At 39.4% G+C, this 22,823-nt stretch overlaps 3 protein-coding genes across 3 annotated transcripts; 1 reads left to right on the plus strand and 2 right to left on the minus strand.

The window, feature by feature from the left end:
- Positions 1 to 165: 165 nt before the first annotated feature.
- uba5 (ubiquitin-like modifier activating enzyme 5) lies at positions 166 to 3,572 on the minus strand. The gene is made up of 12 exons (XM_083935958.1): positions 3,292 to 3,572; positions 3,094 to 3,139; positions 2,317 to 2,406; positions 2,094 to 2,203; positions 1,915 to 2,001; positions 1,755 to 1,839; positions 1,533 to 1,637; positions 1,253 to 1,380; positions 1,038 to 1,173; positions 856 to 934; positions 648 to 754; positions 166 to 542 (listed from the first exon to the last, which is right to left on the minus strand). Exons 1-12 carry the CDS (start codon positions 3,453 to 3,455, stop codon positions 465 to 467), a joined length of 1,215 nt encoding a protein of 404 aa, XP_083792084.1. The 5' UTR covers positions 3,456 to 3,572; the 3' UTR covers positions 166 to 464.
- acad11 (acyl-CoA dehydrogenase family, member 11) lies at positions 3,470 to 22,822 on the plus strand. The gene is made up of 21 exons (XM_083935956.1): positions 3,470 to 3,550; positions 3,855 to 3,982; positions 4,105 to 4,204; positions 5,055 to 5,180; positions 5,405 to 5,566; positions 5,660 to 5,824; positions 5,903 to 6,044; positions 6,551 to 6,672; positions 6,824 to 6,930; positions 7,366 to 7,477; positions 7,933 to 8,010; positions 8,826 to 8,964; positions 9,472 to 9,579; positions 10,410 to 10,508; positions 19,891 to 19,960; positions 20,704 to 20,789; positions 20,936 to 21,007; positions 21,245 to 21,399; positions 21,559 to 21,675; positions 22,362 to 22,471; positions 22,551 to 22,822. Exons 2-21 carry the CDS (start codon positions 3,861 to 3,863, stop codon positions 22,663 to 22,665), a joined length of 2,307 nt encoding a protein of 768 aa, XP_083792082.1. The 5' UTR covers positions 3,470 to 3,550; positions 3,855 to 3,860; the 3' UTR covers positions 22,666 to 22,822.
- Positions 14,539 to 18,135, minus strand: ackr4b (atypical chemokine receptor 4b). The gene is made up of 2 exons (XM_083935959.1): positions 18,006 to 18,135; positions 14,539 to 15,882 (listed from the first exon to the last, which is right to left on the minus strand). Exon 2 carries the CDS (start codon positions 15,874 to 15,876, stop codon positions 14,770 to 14,772), a length of 1,107 nt encoding a protein of 368 aa, XP_083792085.1. The 5' UTR covers positions 15,877 to 15,882; positions 18,006 to 18,135; the 3' UTR covers positions 14,539 to 14,769.
- Position 22,823: the final 1 nt, after the last annotated feature.

Consider the following 22,823-nt stretch of genomic DNA (forward strand, 5'->3'; position numbering starts at 1 on the left):
AGAGATGATAGCATTCCATCTAATAAATACTTTATTGAGACAACTTAAATGTGTTTTAATGATTAAATCTGTTGCAGCAGATGTTTTGCCATACATTAAAAGTAGGGACACTCAAAACCGTAGAAAATACACATTGTGATACATGTTAATGAACTAACAGGGATATTATCCTAGGTTTAGACACACCATTGGAGACTGCACCACCCCCAAGGCCTAAACACCTCACAATTGTATGTCAGCAAATTACACATTTGAATGCTTTTGCACTTTCTGTGTGTTGTGTGAAATGTCCTTAAGAAGCAGTTTCATGCATTTTATTTAGCTTTAACAATTAATTCTGTAATTATTTATTGGACATGAGTTGGCTTTTTCATAAGGATGCTTGTCATCAACGAAAGCAATGAAATAGACACGTGAGAAAAGGCTTGTCTTACAGTAATTGAACAACATTTTTAGATTGTTGCCTACAACTTTCTCATCTGAGCCATCAAGTCTTCAAGGCTCTGTTCTGTCTCCCCCACCGTCTCCCCACTTGTTGTATCCTGGTTCAAACAAGAGCAAACAGTGTCATCAGAATTGAATTGAGGTCATTCTGTCAGTGAATATATGATGACATTCAAAGCTGTGTTGTGTTACAGAACACTAACCTCAGCCGGAATGGTATAAGCCACAGTAATGCCTTCTGGGAGGTCAGGCACAGTTCCTGATGCAGCCTGTAACTCCACATCAGTCGCCTCTGATACTAGTTCAATACCTGCACAGCACAATTATAAGGCAATAGACTGTGTTGTACAATGACAAATCAAAGCAGTTACAGATCTGACACGGTGAATGAAATAGTTGTTTCTTGCTCACCCCACTCATTGTCCTCGTGTACGACCTCCTCCTCCTCTTGCTGTACAACTTCAACCTTTGGTCGCTCTTCTTCTTTTTTCTGAAGGGAAATATTCACATAGATAGACAACTGTTAGCTTTGCCAACTGGTGCAGCACCAAATATGAGTCTGGGTTGCAATGAATCGAACAGCAAGAATTAACCTTGTAGTCTTCCTGTTGCCTCTTGCAGTAGCGATCATTACACTGGGGGTTGGGTTTCATGGCCATGGAGGGGAAAAAGTCCTGCATTGCGTTGTAGCCAAGATAATAACTGACTGTTCCAAACTTCAACAGATACCTGAAAATAATCAACAATATTTAACTTATTGTAAACAGACAAACAAATTTCTCACTGGCCATAAATGAAGATATCTTACTTGAGGACATTTTGCACCAGCAGGCCTGCGACTACACCCATGGTTGTTGGTAAGCTGGCAGCACACACACCCTCCCTTTTTAGGGTTTTTTCATCAATGTTAGCTGCCACCACCAGCGGAGGAGCACACTAACAAAGGATATAATACTGTATTACTAATACAATTGTTTTTCTCAAATGGAAATGTTGTTCAAGTATTGTAGGAGGTGATTATATTTTTAGAGCACAGAAACACGGAACAAAGTTTAAGGTAAAGGAAAGATGTTTGTGTGTGGACATACAGCAAAGCACGCCGTCTCTCCAGGAATGATGAGCTGGATGTGTCCCGATACAGCGTTCTCACTGACACCAGACTCCATCCAGATCTGACCTAGCTCATTACAGGCCTGTGAAAAACATGACAAAATGAATGCAATCTGCAAGAGTAACATGTAGAAACCACAGTGTATAACATGTCCCCACAGCTTTGTGAGTGTGTTACATTGTTACAGTGCTGCACTTACTGTATTGATGGCCATTCTGGCCTCAAAGTTGTCCACACAGCTCAGGATCAAATCCACTGGCTTCCCTTCTTCCAGCCCTCCATAACTTAGAAGACAGAATCATTTGTTGTAAAGGCCTGAACGACTGAGGAGAGAGAATCAGTAAAACTAGAATGCTCACCTGATGCGCTCCATAAAATGTGTAAAATTGTCCATTGTGGTGATATTGTAGTTGTGGGTCTCAAATGACACATCTGGGTTGATGTTCCTGTTGGGTAAAATGAGTAACATGTAAGCAATAATAAACTGAATGTCTCTATTTTGGGGGTGAAAAGTGTAAGGTTTTGAACAGTAATATACCTGAGCGTGTGTTCTGCAGCTTCCACTTTACTGAGGCCTGCCTGGTGAGGCTGGAAGAACAGTCTGTTCATATTGGCCAGCTCTACTTTATCATAGTCAAAGAGGAGTAACTGTGACAGCGCAAGCATAGACAAGATTGGGGTTAGCGCAGGCAGACAATCTACTGAATGAGATGAACAGGTATGAGGCATTGTAGAATAAATAAGAAAAATGTTTGTATTACCTTACCAATGCCACATCTAGTGAGCATTTCAGCTGTCACACTGCCAACTCCCCCAACACCAACTACAGCGACTGTGAATGTCCGGATTTTCTGTTAACACATTTGAAGATGATTATTCATCTTTCTCAATGCTAAAAAAGGAAAAAAAGACCCTGTTAACCATCATTTCATTAGGGGAGCACCAACAGGTGTCCTCTGGATACGTACATATAAAACAGACTGCTCCAAATCTATTTTTTAGTGCTGACATCTATATGTGTAATTTAATTCAATTAAATATTTCATCAAGAATTATATTTGGTTTCATTTAAATTGTATCTCAAACATGTAATAAAGAAAACAGGAAAAGGTCAAACGGAAAATATTACATAACTAAAAAACAATGAGATACATGAATAAAAAATACTTGATTCTTTTTTTTTTAGATGTCCGAAAATGATTAGGAGGTAAACACTTTACACACATTTAATCCCACGCCTTCTCCATAATTCATGCATCTCTCTGTCATACATTTATTATTATTTTTTTCCAAACTCAACCAAAATGTTGAACTTAACAGTATCTTACAAAATACAATTTATTTCTCATTTATTCCTATCAAATATATATTTTCTTGCATATGTATTGAATCAACCTTAAGGATACCCATGTGATTTTTTATACACCTACGTCTGTGTAAAAATATTATATAGATGTGGTATTGATTGATATCACGGATTGAGCATTAAAAACAAACTACTGCATGAGACAGACTGAGACAACCCTTAAATATAATACCTCATAATCATCCACGATGCCCATTCTCTTCAACGCCATAAGACGACTGCAATGAAAACACAGCTGAGGTTATTTTGTAGTCTGTGTAGTCGTAGCACCATATGGGATGAGTGAGTCATAAGGCGTCGCCTCTCGGCGCTGGAGCAGTCTTGACCAATTCTGACAAAAGACAAGATAATAAAGTAAAACAAAAATCACCTGTACGGGTTGGAATCCACAACTTCGGCGCTCATTTTGTCAATCTTCGGTCTGTGGAGCTCCTGGATTTGAGCATCCTCCATGGCACACTGCTTCTGCTTACACTTTATCAATTCATTCTCCAACTCTCTCACCCGCAGCTTCAGCTCCTCTACGGTGGCCATGACGGAAACAAATACCGCTCAACACTGTGAACAAAATCTGGATATAATATTGAAGATGGTAGTGGTGCAAATGGACTATCAAGACGGCTAAAACGGTACGGAAAGTACACGTCTTCACAACTCGAATCAGCTGTCAGAACGTGTGTTCCGGTGAATAACGTCCGTGCAGAAACGAGTGCTGTAATGTTCCCACATTATTTGTGTATTATTTCAACTCTTAAAATACCATAGGTTAGCTGTTGAGTTGTTTCTGTCAATTAAGTATTTAATGCTGCTGAATTCCTGTAAAATATTCCTATAAGTATATTTTTTGAGGATATTACGTCGGTGTGTGCAGCCGTAGGCGGTCCGACCGCCGTCAACACAAAAGTTACAAATGATTAATCCACTCGTTAACAGAGAGACATGGAGGAGCTGATAACTCCTGTTCGACAGCAACACAAATTCAGTGTTGACAGACTTCAAAGATATCTGTCCGTCAAGTCACTGGTGTCACATAATGACACACTCACTGCCAGGCAGTACAGGTAAGATGTTTATTTGTCAACTTCTCGGCAACATTAAACGAGCAATTGGAAGCTAACGTTGACAGTGTCCAAATCATGCGCAGCTAACTGATAACACGCTAACAGCTCTCGTGTCTTCGCAGCGCTGGTCAGTCAAACCCAACCTTCCTCATCCAAACGCCCTCACACAGTTATGTTCTCAGGAAGAAACCCCCAGGTGAGCTGCTGCCAGGAGCTCACAAGGTACGGTTTTGACAAATAAATAACGTGAAGCACTATTGAATGTTTGCAGCACTGTTGTGCGTGAAGCCATGTCACTTCACCAGTAGGGGGACAGACTTAATTTGATGTGTTTGAGTGCAGTGTTGACATATTTAGCCCTAACTATGGAGTTAAAGAGACAGTCACAAATGAATCAGTGACAGAAATGCATACAAATATTGATGCAACGCTCACTGATTTACATTGCTACATTGCAAAACTTGAGAAAACACATTTTCTAATAATTTCCTGGAAACAATTGCAGTATATAATTGTGTAATTCTTATAGGGAAAATTGAGACACAGTTCTAAGACTGCTGTTTGAATTGTCATTTGAAGCAGTTGTTTATTTCCAGAATTTACTTGAAAGAACTGCTTAAATCCTAATGACTGGTAAAACTGACAGGTCCCTTTAAACCCAAGATAATACATATTGAATTGCATGCTTGTTAGTTCACAAATTTCATGTTGGAAACTGACAAAAACACTCTTCAGGTGAAGATAACAATAATTCAGTAAATGGTAAATGTATTTGAATTTACAGGCTATAGCACCTCTCTAGTCCTCCATCCACTCAAAGTGCTTTTACACTACTACCACCATGCTAGGTGCCACCTGCCCATAAGGGTCTAATCTAACCATTCAGACGCACATTCACACACTGATGGCACAGCGTTTCAGGGTTCAGTGTCTTGCCCAAGAACACAGTGTAGTGAATACTTAGAGAAGTGTGCGACCTGTGGAAAAAACAGTTAGGCTGATTCCATAAGGCTTACAGAGTGTGTGATGTTTAAGTATACAGCGGTGGATCTTTGTGATATTTTTTTTATAGGTGGACAGGGAGTATCGGGTGCAGAAGGCCCTGTTCTCTGCTGGCTTCCCTGTACCCCAGCCTCTCTTGCACTGCACTGATGCGGAAATCATCGGAACAGAGTTCTACTTAATGGAGCATGTCAGGGTTAGTTTGTTGCAGTCTTTTGCTTAACCTTTGCTCTTTATTTTTGATAAAAGATGACATTTGGACTCACTTGTGTTTGATTGCTGACACACCCTGACTTGACATAGCCGATTGATGTCCAGGCTTCTAAATACATAATTTACTATCATAATATGGTCATCTACCATGAGATGAAAAGATACTTATTATGAAAATATACTTGCTCATCCATCCCTATTGAGCAGGGGCGTATATTCAGGGATCTTCGTCTCCCTGGAGTGAGTGCAGCAGAGAGAACAGCTCTGTATGTGGCTGCAGTGGAAGCGTTGGCAAAGCTACACTCACTGGACCTGGCATCACTGAACCTCGAAGGGTATGGAAAAGGATCAGGTTACTGCAAGAGACAAGTGAGCACATTGTACTCAATATATCAAAATAACTGTATACACGGAAAAAAAGAACTTAAGATTTGTGAGATTCAAATATGGCTTTCCCTTAAGGTGTCCACCTGGACGAAACAGTACATCGCAGCAGCCCACAGAGACATTCCAGCCATGACTGAACTGTCCGATTGGTTGATGAAGAATTTGCCAGCCAATGATAACGAAGTCACACTTGTCCATGGGGATTTCCGATTGGAGAACATGATATTCCATCCAACAGAGGTACAACACATCAAACAATTACTCTTACCTATCTGTTTAATGTGACTGTGATACGTTACGTGTGTTTGATGTCATTAGGCACGTGTGATAGCAATATTGGACTGGGAGCTGTCTACCACCGGGCAATCGCTGGCAGACTTAGCCTACTTCCTTATGCCTCACTACTGGCCTATAAGCATGGACGTCATAAGCACAATGGGCAGTTTAAAAGGAATAGAAGGTAACAAACAAATAACCATGAGCAGCATAACAGGAAAGGCTAAGATGTAGTGAGCAAATATGAATGATTTAATATGCCATAGGTCTGACCTAACTAAGTCTAACTGACATCACTATTGTTAACACAACAAAAACTCTTCAGATGGTCATTCCTTTTTTCTAGTGAAGTACATCAATTGACTTTTATAGAGCATTTTGCCTATGTACTAAAATGAAATGCTTTGACATAATCTGTCCAATCAGACATGTCAATGTGTACTTAATGCATGTTTATGGGGGCATCGCGAGACAACTTTAAAGGTGCATACCACTACATACTGTATATAATTGTATACTATAATATTATTATTGGAAAAATACAGTACATAATAATATAAATTCCCCATTATCGACCGATAATTTATTGGTACCAATATATCCCTTAAACATACATGTGTAGACATAGTATATTCTCCTCTAATCATGGTGCCTTTTCTGCCTCCTTGTCTCTTGAAAAAAAATGAACAGGTGTCCCAACTGTAGGTGACCTGATGTCCATTTATTGCCGGTGCCGAGGGATCCCATCTGCTCTGCCACAATTGAATTTCTACCTGGCGCTTTCTGTCTTTAAATTGGCAGGAATTGCCCAGGTATGTACCTTTTTCTATATATACAAATTTCAACTACAATTGTAACCCCATTTTCCTATTTGAATGTTTCATAATGGATTGATAGATTTATCTGGTTAGCTTTTAATCTAATATTTGTCACTCTCCTATATTCCCCATTTTTATCTATCAGGGGGTCTATGCACGCCACCTGCTGGGCAATGCCAGTGCTCCCAATGCAGCCGAGTTCGGCCAGTGTGTGGAGCCCTTGGCCAAGTTTGCCTTGCAACTAGCACAGAGGTTGGTTGGCTACTAGAGTTGCAAGAAATAGACCTGTGGTTGTTTTTGCATGGGCTGTTGTATCAATACAGTGACTCAATAATTCAAAGATGCTAGGTGTTTGTGTTAGATCTTTTAATGTGTAAATGATAATTCTGATCCTAAATTGTTTATTAGGGTTCATTTTACTATAACATTACACTTTCCAGACATTCAGCAACATTGTTATCAATGGAATATTGTCTAAATTTAGTGTTATTGTAATTGTGGAACCCATTGGCTTCCTGTGACAGCAGATAAGCTGCTTTCATATGCAGAATCTGTTTTGTGTTATTGTAGACCAGAAATCTGATTGATTCCACCTGCTGACTAAATTTAAGTCAGAAACGGTTGGAATTTGACATCCCGTATTCCCTGTTGACTTTTTAACATGTGAGATGTGTTTCTTCGTGCCAGGTCTGTCACAGATCCAACAGCAGACGGTCTGTTCCTCCAGACAGCCAAAGGTCAGGCTGTTCTGCAGCAGGTCAAAGACTTCATGAGACAATACGTGCTTCCTGCTCAGGAGGTCAGTGCCAAGAGCTGCCAGGAACAGACGAGAGATTTGTTTGCCCAGATGACCTTTTAACTTTCACATGAAAGGACTTTTCAGAGCAGTTCATTCATGCAATCAGGATTAATTAATTCAAGCGAGAGAACAAGTAGTCTATTGATTACATATGCATGCAGAATCATCCCCATTGGCTGGGCTTCGACACGATCTTAATGCAGCGCAGCAATGTGGGAGCAGAAGATGTGAGAGTGGTTTTGTGAAACACAGCCATAGATTTAACAACATATTTGTATTTCCTGTAGGACCTGCTGAAATAACTACATTAACATATTGTAAATCTGAGAAATATTCCAGAATTCCTTTTCAATGGTACATGTTCTCACTGATAAAGAGAGTGCAGAAGTAAGAGTAGGGTCAAACGAAATTGAATAATATTGGTAATGCTGTTTAAAAATATTGTTTTTCTCCAGGAAGTTGCAGACTACTACTCCAAACACACTCAGTCTCCACAGAGGTGGCACACCCCTAAAATAATAGAGGGTCTAAAGGTATGTCGGGATTTAAAAAAAACAAACATTTTTAAGCTTTTATTTTAATTTGGTTTATTTTTCAACACAGACCTATCCAACTTACCAAGACAAATATATTGCAGTGCATATGTTGAAGAACAAAAGAAGCGTTGGAATATAACAACTTCAAGAGGTGTTCAAGGGCTAGCTTTATTTAAATCTTATCTAAACAGAGCACCTCCCTTCTGAGTCAGCCAGCCACTGCAGTCCATCACTTACAGCTTAAATTCAACCCAAATTACAGTTTCTTGTGTATGTGCTGATCCAGATACACAAAAAACGTCTTGAGCTCTGCTTGTCATAATAAAAATCTACTTTGAAAGACTTATTCAGTTTGCACATGCATGTACACTATAGTGGAATACATTATGATTTAACAACTACATAATGTAATAATGTACTAACAGCTTATTGTTTTAAACAGCAGAATTTTGCTGAATGACTTCCAGGTGTACTACATATGCTTGCCTATCATGTGAGAAACTGTTACATCCTCCTGTGAGAAGACAAAGAGCAGACGCTATTATCTCAACCTTGAACTTGTATATGTAGGTGCCAGTAAAACCCAGAGAGAGGAGAAAGTCTACTTTCTCATGCCTGTCTAGGTTTTGTTATGAGAAAATGCCCTAGATATGGGAGTGTTTGCTACTGTACTTATTATAAAGACAGATGGAAATTGTTATAAGATGGAGACGATATTTTACTTGATGATTTTCATGTCACGGTTCCTCTCTCCATGTACACAAACAAACACTTTATTAAAAACATGAAGTAATGTTTGTCTGTGTGTTCAGGTGAAAGCCAGGGAGGCAGGGCTGTGGAATCTCTTCCTGCCTTCAGTCAGTGGTCTCAGTCAGTTGGACTATGCCTTTATTGCAGAGGAAACTGGACGCTGTCTCTTTGCCCCTGAAGTCTTCAACTGCCAGGCTCCTGGTAACACATCCTTTATGGTGTCAAATTCTGAAAATTTAGAAGACATTGGACAATATTGGGTCCATTTTTGTCACAAGCTATACTTGCAGCATGATCATTCATTTTGTATGTACAATATTTTACATAATATTTGTATTTTTGAGTTTGTTCACTGGGTTTAAAAAAGTAAAATCCCACAATTTGGCCTTTTTTAATGTATTTGTATGTCAGATTACATAAATTAATGATTAGTCCTGGTAGTCTGGCTTACTGGATGAACAATGTTGGGATAACAGCGCCTTTGCTTTCTAATTTACAAGGGCACCATTGCTGCATCTGGGGTTTAGCGTGGCCCATGACAATTGCGATTGGTACAAATCATCTTTTTACACTATGTAACCAATGAATCTTGTAAATGGTCCCTGAAACAAATAAACAAGACAAACTAAACAAAATAAATACAAACAACTCAACTATTTAGTTCACAATATCCCGGAGGACAGTGTGTCATGTGATGTTTCTCCACAGACACAGGAAATATGGAGGTGCTCCACATGTTTGGCAGTGAGGAGCAGAAGAGGAAATGGCTGGAGCCTTTGCTCAGAGGAGAGATCCGCTCCTGCTTCTGTATGACAGGTATTACCATGACCAATGTCCCCCTGCATCACTTGAAGAGTTTCAAATATGCACTTCATTTCAGGGATCACTGAACCTCACAAAAGGCTGAACAAAGAATACATACCACATTCTCTCAGTGGAAATATGAGTGATAAAAGTGTACGGGATGTAATTTAAGAGTTGAAATACTTTACTATGTGTAGGCTTGAGACAGTTGCTGTAACATCTTTCAAAACCAGTGTTCTGCCCTGTCACAAGGTACTGCGAGTCCTCAAAATATTTGTTGTGTGTTTTTGCCAAACGTTACAGTGATGGTTCTCATCTCAGAGTAAATGAGCCACGACCGGTACCAACCCTGTAGTTTGGTAAATCTGCATGACAGCAACAAACACTGGCCCACTATGAGTAATTTCTCCCTGTTTTCTCCCCTTCACTTTCCACCCTGCCTGGAAACCTCAGCGTGCTCTTGCAGCTGTGAGAACAGTGGGTGTGAACCTCCCCGTGTTTTTTTTAAATAACAGATGGTGATTAGTCGTGTTATGGGATGTTTTTTGTCACCAGTTTGGTGGATTTATTACACTGGATGATGACTAACAGGAACCTCCATTTTGTACTGATAAACAATTGGGACTTTTGACCTCGAGTCATCTGCTGTAGAGTTTAATGTGGAAATGGTGTGAGTGCACTCTATTTATTTAAACCACTCTGTCTGTGGTTTTAGCTGGAATCCAGGATTTTGGAAAAGATGGAACTCACAGTTCCAGTCCAAGTCTCAATGCTTACTATCTTTATTTGGTGAAAAATGTTTATATTGTGAGTTTTAACCTGAGCTGTGGTCTCTTCCCCAGAGCCTGATGTGGCCTCCAGTGATGCAACCAACATGGAGTGCACACTTCGCAGAGACGAAGACAACTACATCATACACGGCAAGAAATGGTGGAGCAGTGGTATGTCCATTTCTATTTCCATTGGTTATATAAGGGGGAAAACGCATATTATTAGACCAAGTGTTTTCTGGTCCATTTAGGACTGAAACGCCATTAGAGAGCTTAGAGCTCAATAAAAAATAAGAAGTCGTTTTATGTCTGCTTTGTTCGACCTACTTTAAATCATTAGGTGAAGCACATTGATCTTTTAAAAAGAGTAAATCTGAAAAGGTTATTATGCGCCCAAGAGCTTTTCTCAGAAAGGGATGCTTTTATATGTAATCAAGATGTTGTAACAAAGCACTGCATGTGGACAATAAAAAGGGGCAGATGACTAAGCATTATATAACATGAACAACTTTTTAAAGGTTGGACCAGCAAAGGGTCACAGATTGAAATCACCAATTGATATTTTAGCTCTAATTGATCCGTCATTGTAAATGATTAAAGGTGAAGGAGATGATGAAGATAATGCCAACGCAAATGTTGAGGCTCTACTGAATTGACTGTATGCATAGTGTGTTGACTCTCTGGCTCAGATTAATCTGTGACTCATGTGTGAGTCACTGCTCCTCTTGTTTATGGCGCAGTTAAGTTTCTTTGGCTTCTGATGGGCTATGTAGAAAAGCGTGGTTTATATTATCCTGTTAAAATTGCATAACAACAAAATATAAAGAAGTATTCTATGAATGAAGCCCACAACATTGTAAAATTAAGCCTTACTGATTTAAGATTTAAGTGGCGGCCATCACTTTAATATCCAAAACTCACATTGGTGTTTGTAGATATTTATTTTTGCTCCTCCTAAATCACTGTGAACTCCAAGATACTCCAGATGTTTCCTCAGACACAGATGTGGTCTGAGGTTTTGTCTCCCAGTTAAAAGGAAAACAGTGGCCTGTTGATGTTGTTTTTTTTGAATATGCACGGAATTCCTTCTCGTCTTTAAAAAAAAAAGGCGCTATGGTTACCAAGAATGAGCAAGATTTTCACTTTCTTCACAGTCTCTTTCTGTTTCTCTTTTCCTTGGAAGTGAAAAAAAAATTCTGGGGTTGTAAGAATGTCTTCTGCCGGGCCCATGAATATATCTCTCTGTTAGGAAAGAATGCTAATATGCTAATGGCCATTTTATACTCACTGGAACCTGTGGCTGCTTTTGTGGGAAACCATATGATTCAAGAGTGGAAACTGAAGGGTTTCGTGTCTCTGCGGTGTCCAGACACTCCCAATCCGGTTCATTTACAACAAAAGGAAAAGAAAAAATAGACAACGTTGTGTTAATTGAAATTACGTAAGGATAATGATTTGCTGTGGTCTCGTTTTTTCCAGCTATCAAATGTTTTGTTTGCTGCCAGCAACAAAATGTCACTGCGGGTGTTTCCCAAAATGCTGTCCAAGGCCTTTGGCTTTCACAACATTACAACCACAACCTATTCTAAAGAAGGATCTGTGGTTTTGAATAGTATCTTTTTCCATAGAGAAACAGAAAGTAAAGACTCAACTGTGGGTTGTTTGCTTTATTCCGTTACACAGCACTTCTCGTCCTGCATTAGATTGTACCCGTTTTTTAATAACTTGTTAGTTAAACTTACTGGAAATATGGACCTATCTACTTGAAAATGTTGCCTGTAATCCACATACGCTACAGAATGAGGTTGTTTTCTTCCTTGCTTTCCCTTTTTCTTCAAAGTTTTGTGGCAAACTCTGACTAACTAGATGGAAGGGTCTATTCTGTAGATGTTTGAGGGCAGCTCTGTGGTGTGAAAGCTATATAAGACTGTCCCATGGCCATGATAATGTACTAAAATTATTCCCAGACATGCAGTCTTTCATCTTTCAAGCCATAGGCGTTGTATTTGCATACAAGCTAGAGCAAGCATAAGCACAATGTTTGTGTTTAACATTATTAGTAGTTGCTACCAGAATGGAATCAACATACAAGTCATCATCAAGTTAAGGTTGTTAACTTTAACACCAAATCATGTGATTATTTTACTTAATGTTGAAACAGCTAATGTCTTCCAAAAATTCCTCGACCACTACTGTTTAAGAAAACCCTGATGTACAGCCCCTTGACTTGCATCGGCCCCCCGTCAGGCCCTGCTGATTTTTTGTCTTTCAGAGGCTCTAGCAGGCTCAGGTTTAGAGAAACCCTATATATATTACATCTCTCTCCCTATATACAGTATATATATATATATATATATATATATATATATATATATATATATATATATATATATATATATATTAAGCATTTAAAGAATCCATTGGTCCCAATCATGTTATGCTAGCTTGTCGGGAAGTTACTACATTTTGGTCAGGAAAAACTGGCATGGCCGTTTTCAAAGGGGTGCCTTGACCTCCCACCTCAAGATATTTGAATGAAAATGAGTTCTATGGCTACCCATGAGAATCCCTTTTACCCACTTTATGTTAGTCCCATGTGGTTTGGGGATTAAGAAAACATGAAGTTTTTCTCAGTGTTGTTTACAATGAGTGTTATTTTTCACCTATTCTAAAATGGACTATTTGAATATTTCTGCATACTGGGATCCCTAAACAGCTTTGAATTGCATACATTGGGAATGACTTGAAAGCTGTGACTCTTGTGGATTCAATGAGCCCAATTGTATTGTGTGATAATATTAGCCCCCATAGTAGCCAACTAGCCATTTCATTTTAGTGAGAGCATTTCTTGAAACTTGACCTAACTCTATAAATTGAGCTGTTGTGACCCCTAGGTTAGCAGCCTCAGCCTCATGAAACTAGGACCACAAACTAGAGGCCGAGGGCATCCAGAGGATCGATGGCTTTCCTAGGTTTATTGACGACAAGGGGTTTTCTGAGCAATTTCCAGAAGCCATCCAACTGCCAAAAAATGCAATTCTTGCAAAAATCTCCTAATGTCAAAAGTTTTTGATACCAAATCACAACGTGGAATTTTCTATGGTGTGCCTCAAGGTCTGGTTGTCTTAATGTGGTATTTTAGAGGGATGTTTGACGATTTTTAATCAATTTAGAACTGATATAAATTTTTTTTTTAATTTAACACTAAATCTCAGCTCAGAAAAGGCAAACAACTTATGAGACATTAGTGAGCATGGCAATAGCTTTCATATATTTAAATCTTATTGTACTAAGTAAGCCCCCTATACACTTTTACAATTTTATTTTTTTTATTTTATTTTTTCTGATTTTTGACTGAAAAACCTTGGCTCACAGTGCTGAGATTTCATCCCAGCTCAGATCATGTATACCACATCTACTGTTGACCTGCTATCTCCCCATGAATATCCCCTGCGCCCCACCCTCAGTACTCCTCAAAAAGGTGGTGGCAATGGAAGGTATTACCAGCTCTTACGCATCTAAGCTGTAAGCCATTACAGTGGAAAGAGGATGACTAACAGGTACTCCGTATGGAAAGAATTGTAAACAATGAATTTTGCCAGATTAAGCTAACCCCTCTTTGTCATAGTTGCAGTATTGTAAACAGGCACTACTTAACTTGCGTAAAGCACCTTTAACTCTTGACTATGGCCTTCCCACACTCCAAGCCTATACCTGATATGCAGTGAATGTATTAGGGTTAGTTTATGCATAATGTTACATGATGGCATTGAATCATTTCAAAGGGGAAAAGATTAAAGTCTCATTTTTAGTAGTGTAGAGAGAGCATGTATATACCACTAAGGCTATTATAGAACTATGCACTCCACTGCAAACCATTGCAAACCATTTTCACTTCCAAGCTCATATTATTGAAATAAAATAAAGATGGGTGATTAAAAATATCAGACTTAAAGCACCTCCAAGTAACATGCAGCTTTGTTTCTAGTTTAATGACATGGAGAGGTGCCGCCAGTGCTGTTTTCTCTTATCCCAACCCAAAAGTCAGGGGATGTGATAAAATGAGATGCAGATGATTTCAAGACTGTAAGGTTAATTTGGATTATTCATGAGGAAATAGAGAAGTACTCAGAGCATCTTGAGTTTCAGCTGCATTTAATTGCAACATATGTTGGTAGATGTGTGTCACTGAAAATCTAAATCTTCCTTTTATTTAAAAAACACATCATTTATACAAAATTCTTAACATTTTAGTGCATATAAACTCACTGTACATACTATATATATTTATTACACTAATAATTAAAATGTACGGTTAGTGATGTCTATCTTATGATAGTAACAGAGTGTAAATATATATATATATATATTTATATATAGACATACAATTTTTTCCAGTTGCTTACAGTAAAATAGATGCATGTGTTGAGTCTCAAATAGTGAAGGTGCTGGTGTCATCGTCTTCTGAACCAGACTGGGATTGCGTTTGAGTGCGTGCATTGAGTGCAATCTCCACTGCCGGCTCCTCATTGACGTGTCTCGGGTGTCTCCCAAGTCGCTTTCCGAGGTGCTTTGCAGCCTTGAGGACGTGTCCCCTGAAGGAGGATCCGATGAAGGCATAGAGGACAGGGTTAATGCAGGCGTGGCTCAGCGCCAGGCTCTCTGTCACTTGGAGCGCTCGATCCAGGCCCTTGCTGACGTCACAGTCCGTCACAAGGATGTAGATGATGTCCATTGCCCGGCACAGCTTGACCACGTTGTAGGGCAGCTGGGTGAGCAGGAATACGGCCACCACAGCCAGTAGGACGCGCAGAGCACGCCACTTTCGGTCTCTCCGCACCCCAGCTGCCCGGCTCAGCGCCCGTCCTACCCAGCAGTAACACACCACTATGACCAAGAAAGGTAGTACGAATCTAAGGGTCACCTCCAGCAGCTCCAGGGCAGCCTTCCCGGGTCGGGCCATGCTGTGCGGGTATACAGCTGTACAGGCCATCCCGTGATGGGAGTGCTTTACTGTGGAGAAGATGAGTTCAGGAAGGCCAAGAAAGATGGCTACGGCCCACAACACCACACACACCAGAAGCCACTGTCTCCTTGTCCCAGTCCTGCCTGTTGGATTGTGGGCTACAGCGCGATAGCGATCCACACTGATACACGCCAGCAGCAGCATGCCACAGCTGAAGTTGGTACTGTAGAGGAAGGACGTGAGCTTGCAGGCCGCTGAACCCAACCTCCAGCCGTGGATGGCATCAGCCGCCCAGAAAGGCAGGGTGAAGAGGAGCAGCAGGTCAGATATGGCGAGGTTAAGGATGCACACATCTGTCAGGGTTCGTAGTCGCAGCTTCGATGCGTACACCACCACCACCAAGGCATTCCCAGCCAGGCCCACCACCAGAGTCAGGGCATATATGACCGGGAGGAAAACACCAGCAAAAGCGCGTACTGCCTCCTTGTCACAGACAGAGTGTTCGTAATCATAATCGTAACTGTCACTGTCATTTAAGCTGGAGTCCTCATCGTCATAATTGAAATCTTCCATTTTTTGCTGTACAAAAGACAAGATTACAAAGATTAGACTACAATTTAGAGAGGCATGTCTTTTATTCATTCACTTTATCCCTTTTTTCTTGCCAATGTTGTGATGCATGAGCTCTATAATCAATCCATTGCATCAACATGTAATTTAACACAACAAAAGCAGGATGCATTTGTAAACCACAAGTTGCTTTTAAACAGAAACAGGATAATGGAGTTCTTTATTCTGCATGAACGGAGTCTCTCCTGCATGGTTTCCCTAATGGCTTAAGCCGTGTCTGTCTGAACTGTGTGCTGGTTTGAATAACTCCAGTGGCAACAAAGAGGACAAGAGACTCACAAAGCAACTAATTACCGTTTGAATGAAGTTAGTTTATATTCAGTTGGATACTAAATGACCGACAGACTCGGGAAATTACCGCATTTGGTTAACTACTCCTTTACACAAAACCTTTGTTATTAATCAGCAATAAGGAAAAAGATCAGTGTTCATCATAAAGTTGTCATCTTTTCCCAAATGCATGCCAGTACAAGCTGCATTGCAAACTGATAACATCTACAAAGCATTATGTAGAACAATCTGTTCACAGCTTGTAAACCTTATCTGATCTATGAACACATTGATTCACATGTCCACTTTCTATTTGTTTTCTTTCTTTTAATGATTAATGTCATTTCCCCCGTGTGAGACACAAGTCAAGAACGTCAGGAAATATGGGGAGCGAGGGATGAGGATGAGACACAAGTGCAGCTAAGGTCTCTTGCCAGATTCAAATCCAGGATGTTGCTTTTACTGTATATGGTATGTGCTGGTTCAACAGGACATCCCACTGAAGGGAGACTTTCATCCAGAATCATTGTGTTGTTAACGTCCCCTCCCCAGTGGTTTTCTCTAGACAGATGTTGTGTCTACTGAGGACTGATAAATACAGTACTGTGTGTATGTGGGTGGACATGGTGACCGTCATTCATCAAACATAAATAATTCTTGTTGTTTTGAAAATATCTTTTGAAGAACACCATGATCAAACGGAGTTAGAAGTTCTCATCTCACATTTTACATAGATATTAATATCATTTATTAAAATTGTATTCAACTCACTAAAAAGTAGTATTACAATTACAATGACAACCGTTTTATGAAGTGTCCCGGTTTGTTATATAATGAGTCATTATCTCCCGTATGGGAGGAGCAGGAGTTACTCAAACAGATGTTCAATGGAACATTCTGAAATATGTCAAGTATCCCAGTGCTGTCAACAGCTGTGCTTCAGATTGAAGGTCGGCATAAGGACTTGAACAGTTTTTATATTTTAAAAATAGTTGTTTGAGTTACTTCATATCTGCAAGGTAAATGGAAACCTAGTTAATTGTCCAAGTATGTGTATTTGGATATATACAGTAATTCAATAGTTTCATTAATTGTAGTGATGAAAAGTAATGATTTAGTTTTTTATTGATCATATTTGGAAATATAGGCTTGTTTTACTGCTGGTTTGTACAAACTTTATTAGCAACAGAAAACTTTGTTTGTTTTGATGGTATTCTGTTTATTGAAAAGCCTGTCCGTCAGTTCATGGGGGGGGGGGGGTTATTATGTTTTTGTGGTGACTTTTTTGGAGCACATATTGTGCATTTTATTGTTTTAATGTAATAATCTAAAAAGATTCAAGCAAAATCAGTGGGACAACAGTCTCCTGACAACGGTGCTGTGACCCTGGAAACAAAAAGTAACACTGAGGAGACAAACACAGATAAAACAGGAGACAAAATGCTTGTTATCATAACTTCACTATGGTTATGATAATGTCATAAATTATCCTGAGCAGGACTTTGACTGTAGTCTACCAATAAAGTGAACCTTTGACTGGGAAAACAAGGCATACTGCTTTTAAATGTGTATCATGGTGTAATAAGTGAATGTATTTGTAGCTAGTTTATTGACTTCAAATTAACAATACAGATCATCCCATCAATACTATACAATACAACTCTTTCAGCAGCACATACACAAAAACAGTCCAAGACGTTTTACATTCTTCCTCTTCTGACAGTTTGACTTGTTTTGTTGTTGATTTAAAAAAAAGTGACAAAATATTAAATAAAAGGGTAAGGTTGAAAACAGGTTCTTACCTTGTGTCTGTTCCTTTTTGTGTGCTTTGTAAAGTTGAAAAATCCTTCTTTAATCACACAAACATTTGTTGAGTATCCTGAGGAGAAAAGTTGTATGCAGCACAGGACTGAAGTGACTGATCCCTTTGCCTCAGCCCGCCCCACTCCCTTCCCCGCTGACACTAGGAGCACTTCATCACGTAGCTCTCGTGAGCATGTGCATGTGTGTGTGTGTGTGTGTGTCTTTAAGACTGTTATGATGTAGGATAAAGGGATAAACTATTTTTTACTCTTTGTTTGCTATACTGTGCAAAGCACCGTAGATGTTTTTCAATCTCGGATAAATTGTGAACTTAATCTCTCGCTCCTGATGTCTCGCAGGGAGTGCCCCTTTGTTTATGTCTGTGTGAGGGAAAATAAGGTTTTAAAAAAAATAATAGAAAATAAAATCCCATGTGGGTGTATATTTTTATTTTTCAATTACAAATACTTATTGTTTATTGTGGTTTCCTGGAATGCAGCTATTATTGGTTTGTTATAGTGTGTTGTGTATATCCTTTACTAACCTCACTCACATGAGCTAAGATTCAGTGACTAAAACAAAACAATTCGCTTTTAGATGCTTTTATCTTGAAATTTATGAATGGACCTCAAGTATTTTAGTTTCCTGTTGTTTTTTTCTCATGAATACTGTTCCTAATTCAGCTTTCTCGGAAACAATTCACTTGATTTTAATCTCTGTCTCTTTCTTTTTCTCCCTTTCATGTGTGTGTATATATATATATAAATTCAATAAATAATTCCATAATATTCTTTTAAGTGAGACATTTTTGGCAAAGAAAAGAGGCATTACTTTATGGCATACTGATGTGGAAAAAAAAAAGTTTGGCTGTCACATTTTCAAGAAGACGGATTACCTGACTGGGAAGGTTTATTTTCATTCCAGTGTTGACAGGACGTGTATGGGCTTGACTGTTGCAGGGCTCACCCCGTATCGAGGACCACAAGAGTTATGTAAGGGTTCACAGGAAAACCCAGCCTGCCCCCGAGCCAATCCTGCTTTCCTTGATGTTGTTTTTGGGTGGAGTCAGGTGTAAATGTCTGGTGCTTTGTACCAGTGCAGGTGTACTCGTTTCATTTTTTGTTAAAATGACTGCAATCAGACACCGAGTTCTTGCAATAAACATCGGTCAGATTCTGTTTGTTGAAGAGAGACATGCACTCACTCATACTGTGAATATTCAGACTATTGATGTCTCGTCTGGTGTCCATATGTCCTGTCCTTAGGGGACAGTTTTGCCACTTAGACTGAAATATAAACCGGAAGGCAGACCATCGCTCACCCAGTCTGTGCCTTAGGGACCCAAGGCCACATTGCAGACTTTTTTCTAGAAATGGACTCTCAACCAGGGAAATTCCAAATGATTCTGCGTTTTGTCTTCCCGACTCTGCACTTGAGCTATCTGGTTATCAAACATTTCACATCTTCGCTACATGTCCACTGTATGAAGTTCATGATACCTTGTCGTGGTTGCATCGTGAAAGTGATCTATATGATGTCATATGATGTTGCTCTCTACGGGGGTTTCTTTTTACAATGTTTAAGTTGTTTGTTTCTCCCCAACAAACAAGATCTTCTCAATGAAAATCTAAACGTTGCTCAATGCGAAAGAATTCAACTCAGGAAATGTAAATCAAGCTGTGGCTTTCTCAGCGGGGCCGTTCTCATGCCATCAATCTGTCACTAGCTCCATCCATGATTGGCTCTTCCCAGTCAGCGACACTGTTTTCCAACAGACTCATGGATACTGTGAAAAGTTGCCTGTCCAATTGTTCGTTACACCATCCGACAGCAACAAAAAAAATGAATGCAAATAAACCACAGCCTTCCTGACTATTCCCACAGGCGCTGGTAATCCCCAATGCAAAGTGGCCATTGTGATGTGCAGAAGCGGTTCTGAGGATGCTAGCAGCAGGTCAGTAGAACAGTCGTGGTGAAGAACATTGGTGTGTTTTTTTTCTTCTGGTGAGTAAAAAGATAGTTTGTCCTCTTTTGTGCAAGCGTTTTGGCTTCTGATGTCATGTTTATAACCACAGGTTTTATTATTTCATTTTGTTAGCATATTCCACTTCTGCCAATTAAGTTCCTACTCTGGTTTTATATCAAATGTTTTATATTCAAATGCCTATGCTTGACGATGCACCTTTGCACTTTACTTGTAGAGGTTATTTTTCCCATGAACTTCCCTTTGTGCCACTATTATATTGAAAATAGACTTTGGACAGGGTGTACTTCCCAGCATGCACTTACATTTTAACACCTGTCACTTGCCTTGGTTTTATTCACACATGACAGAAATCAAGTTAATATTGTTGACACACAGTTTAATTAAATACAATTTAATTATGTGGATGACATGTAATTGGCTCTGATCTGTAACTCTCACCAGTTAAAAGAATTGCAGATGTACATACAGAGAAAGAAACTCTGGAAACAACCACACCCAAGATGTGTAATACATTGTCTCCTTGTTTTGTCAGAGGTGTATCAAGATACACACCCAACCTTGCTTGCAAAGAGAGTAAAACTCTCACCAGCAATGGGCACCTAGTTAACATAGTCAAAATGGTTATTGTGGAATGTTAGATTGAAAGAAACGTGTGATCAAACTAAAATGTATCATTCCTTTAATGTGTGGGTTCTAAACTTGTTCGTTAGGCATGGCTCACACAGTATGATCCTCGTCCCTACGGACACACCAGGTGTAAAGCTCGTCAGACCACTCACCGTGTTTGGACAGGATGGTAGGATCATGTCTGTCACTACATCTTCATGTGCTATCGATATTTCCCTGTTTTTCCAGGATACTAATCTCCTTTTTGCATGCAAACATGACAAATGAGCTTTTCTGAGCAGATGAAACAGTTCTTCCCATTGTTATTGTGCACAGATGCCATCCACGGTGGCCACTTTGAAGTGCACTTTGAAAACGTGCGTGTCCCTGCCTCCAACATAATTCTGGGTAATGTCTCGCTCTGTGTTCCTGTTTCCACTTATTTTAGGTCTTTTTTAGAAACACACTTCACCCATAAAGCCATAGAAATATAATGTTCCTTTATTTTTAGGACAATAAAGTAATTCTAGCTTGATAGCAATGCGTATGAGCTCAATACGCCAGAGATATAATTTCCCTTCTGTGACAATTTGTAGCCTTTCTGTTATGCCTCTGGGTTCTGTCCCACTATGTATTTGTTTTCAGGAGAGGGCAGGGGATTTGAGATTGCCCAGGGTCGTCTGGGGCCGGGCAGGCTGCACCACTGTATGAGGGCTGTTGGGTTGGCAGAGTTGGCACTGGAGCTGCTCTGCCAGCGGGCTGCCTCCAGGCACACATTTGGAAAGAAACTGTACCAACATGTATGTGCACATTGATCCCCGAGATTCCTCTACCTTTAAGTTCACTCTACTGTAGTTTTTTTTAAGCTCTGTCCTGCTGGGGACACCTTGTGGACAGATTTTTAGATGCAGTGTGAGTAAATACGCTTTCCTTTCTTGTGTTATCTGTTATGTGTGCAGGAAGTTGTTGCTCACTGGATAGCCGACTGCCGTCTCATGATAGAACAGACACGCCTGCTGACTCTGCATGCTGCTCATGCCCTGGATACACTGGGCAGCCGGGCTGCTCGCAAACAGGTAATACTGTCAATTCATTTTGGACATAGTTCCGTGCTATGTCCCAGTTCCATACGGGGTATACATATATACTGTATACTTCAAATAACTACCACTACCAATTAAGATTAAGTTTATTCTCAACATTCTACTCGACTATATATATTTTTTTTCACACACTATTATCTTTTTTTTTTACATACTATACTGTGACTTTTAGACATACTTTTTTATGACTATTTTTCAACATACTGTACTATGGTATGACTTTTTCTTTATGACACGCTATACTGTCCAAAGACTTTTCTTGACTTTTTTCAACAAATTATGCCATGACTGCCTTTGAAGGCTATCTTATGACTGATTTAAGTATTTTTGGGACATAGGTTTTGACTTATTTTTAGACACTATACTAAGACTTGACGTTTTTTTTTCCAACAAATTATGCTATGACTGATTATGAATGATATTCTTTTTTTTGGGACGCTTTTTTATGATTTTATTTAACCAATTTTGCCATGACAGACTGATATAATGACTGTTTTTAGACAAGCTATCCTATGACTAATTTAAGCATTTTTGGACATAAAATATTTTGACTTAGTTTTAACATACTATACTATGACTTATTTTTGACATATACAATTATTTCCCCCCAATTTTCTTTTAACATACTATACATACTTACTTTTTACTGATCTTCCTAGATTGCTATGATCAAGGTAGCAGCAGCCAGGATGGCGTGTAAGGTGGTGGACTGTGCTATACAGGTATATGGAGGTGCAGGTGTGTCTGGAGACTTCCCACTAGCACAGATGTAAGTGTACACCCCCACCAACATATGAGCATTAAACCAATTTCCTTCCTGATACCAGTATTAATACATTGTTCCTCAGGTATTCCTACGTGCGGACTCTACGCATTGCTGATGGACCAGATGAGGTGCATCTCTCCTCCATTGCACATCTGGAACTGAGGGATCAAATAAAGAAAGCCAAGGCCAGGCTGTAAAATGAACATGCGGCCTCAACAACTTTGCTAAATTGTAATTAACTATCTGTTAAGAAGGAAGCCGATTCGAATAAGCCTTTTGTGAAATTATGTTGCTACCAAATACACTAAATGTAAATAAATGACTAAAATGTGATTGCATATATATATTACTGTAA

This window comes from Echiichthys vipera (genome assembly GCF_963691815.1).
Source record: "Echiichthys vipera genome assembly, chromosome: 21".
Taxonomy (NCBI): Eukaryota; Metazoa; Chordata; class Actinopteri; order Perciformes; family Trachinidae; genus Echiichthys; species Echiichthys vipera.

What these genes read in the sequence shown, in the direction of transcription:
- acad11 (XM_083935956.1), top strand. Translation starts at nt 3,861, where the DNA reads ATGGAGGAGCTGATAACTCCTGTTCGACAGCAACACAAATTCAGTGTT. An exon ending in CACCGTGTTTGGACAGGATG is followed by an intron (nt 20,790 to 20,935) that starts GTAGGATCATGT and finishes TATTGTGCACAG; the next exon opens with ATGCCATCCACGGTGGCCAC. An exon ending in GCCGGGCTGCTCGCAAACAG is followed by an intron (nt 21,676 to 22,361) that starts GTAATACTGTCA and finishes TGATCTTCCTAG; the next exon opens with ATTGCTATGATCAAGGTAGC.
- ackr4b (XM_083935959.1), bottom strand. Translation starts at nt 15,876, where the DNA reads ATGGAAGATTTCAATTATGACGATGAGGACTCCAGCTTAAATGACAGT.
- uba5 (XM_083935958.1), bottom strand. Translation starts at nt 3,455, where the DNA reads ATGGCCACCGTAGAGGAGCTGAAGCTGCGGGTGAGAGAGTTGGAGAAT. An exon ending in CATTTTATGGAGCGCATCAG is followed by an intron (nt 1,840 to 1,914) that starts GTGAGCATTCTA and finishes CTGTCTTCTAAG; the next exon opens with TTATGGAGGGCTGGAAGAAG. An exon ending in CCAGAATGGCCATCAATACA is followed by an intron (nt 1,638 to 1,754) that starts GTAAGTGCAGCA and finishes TGTTTTTCACAG; the next exon opens with GCCTGTAATGAGCTAGGTCA.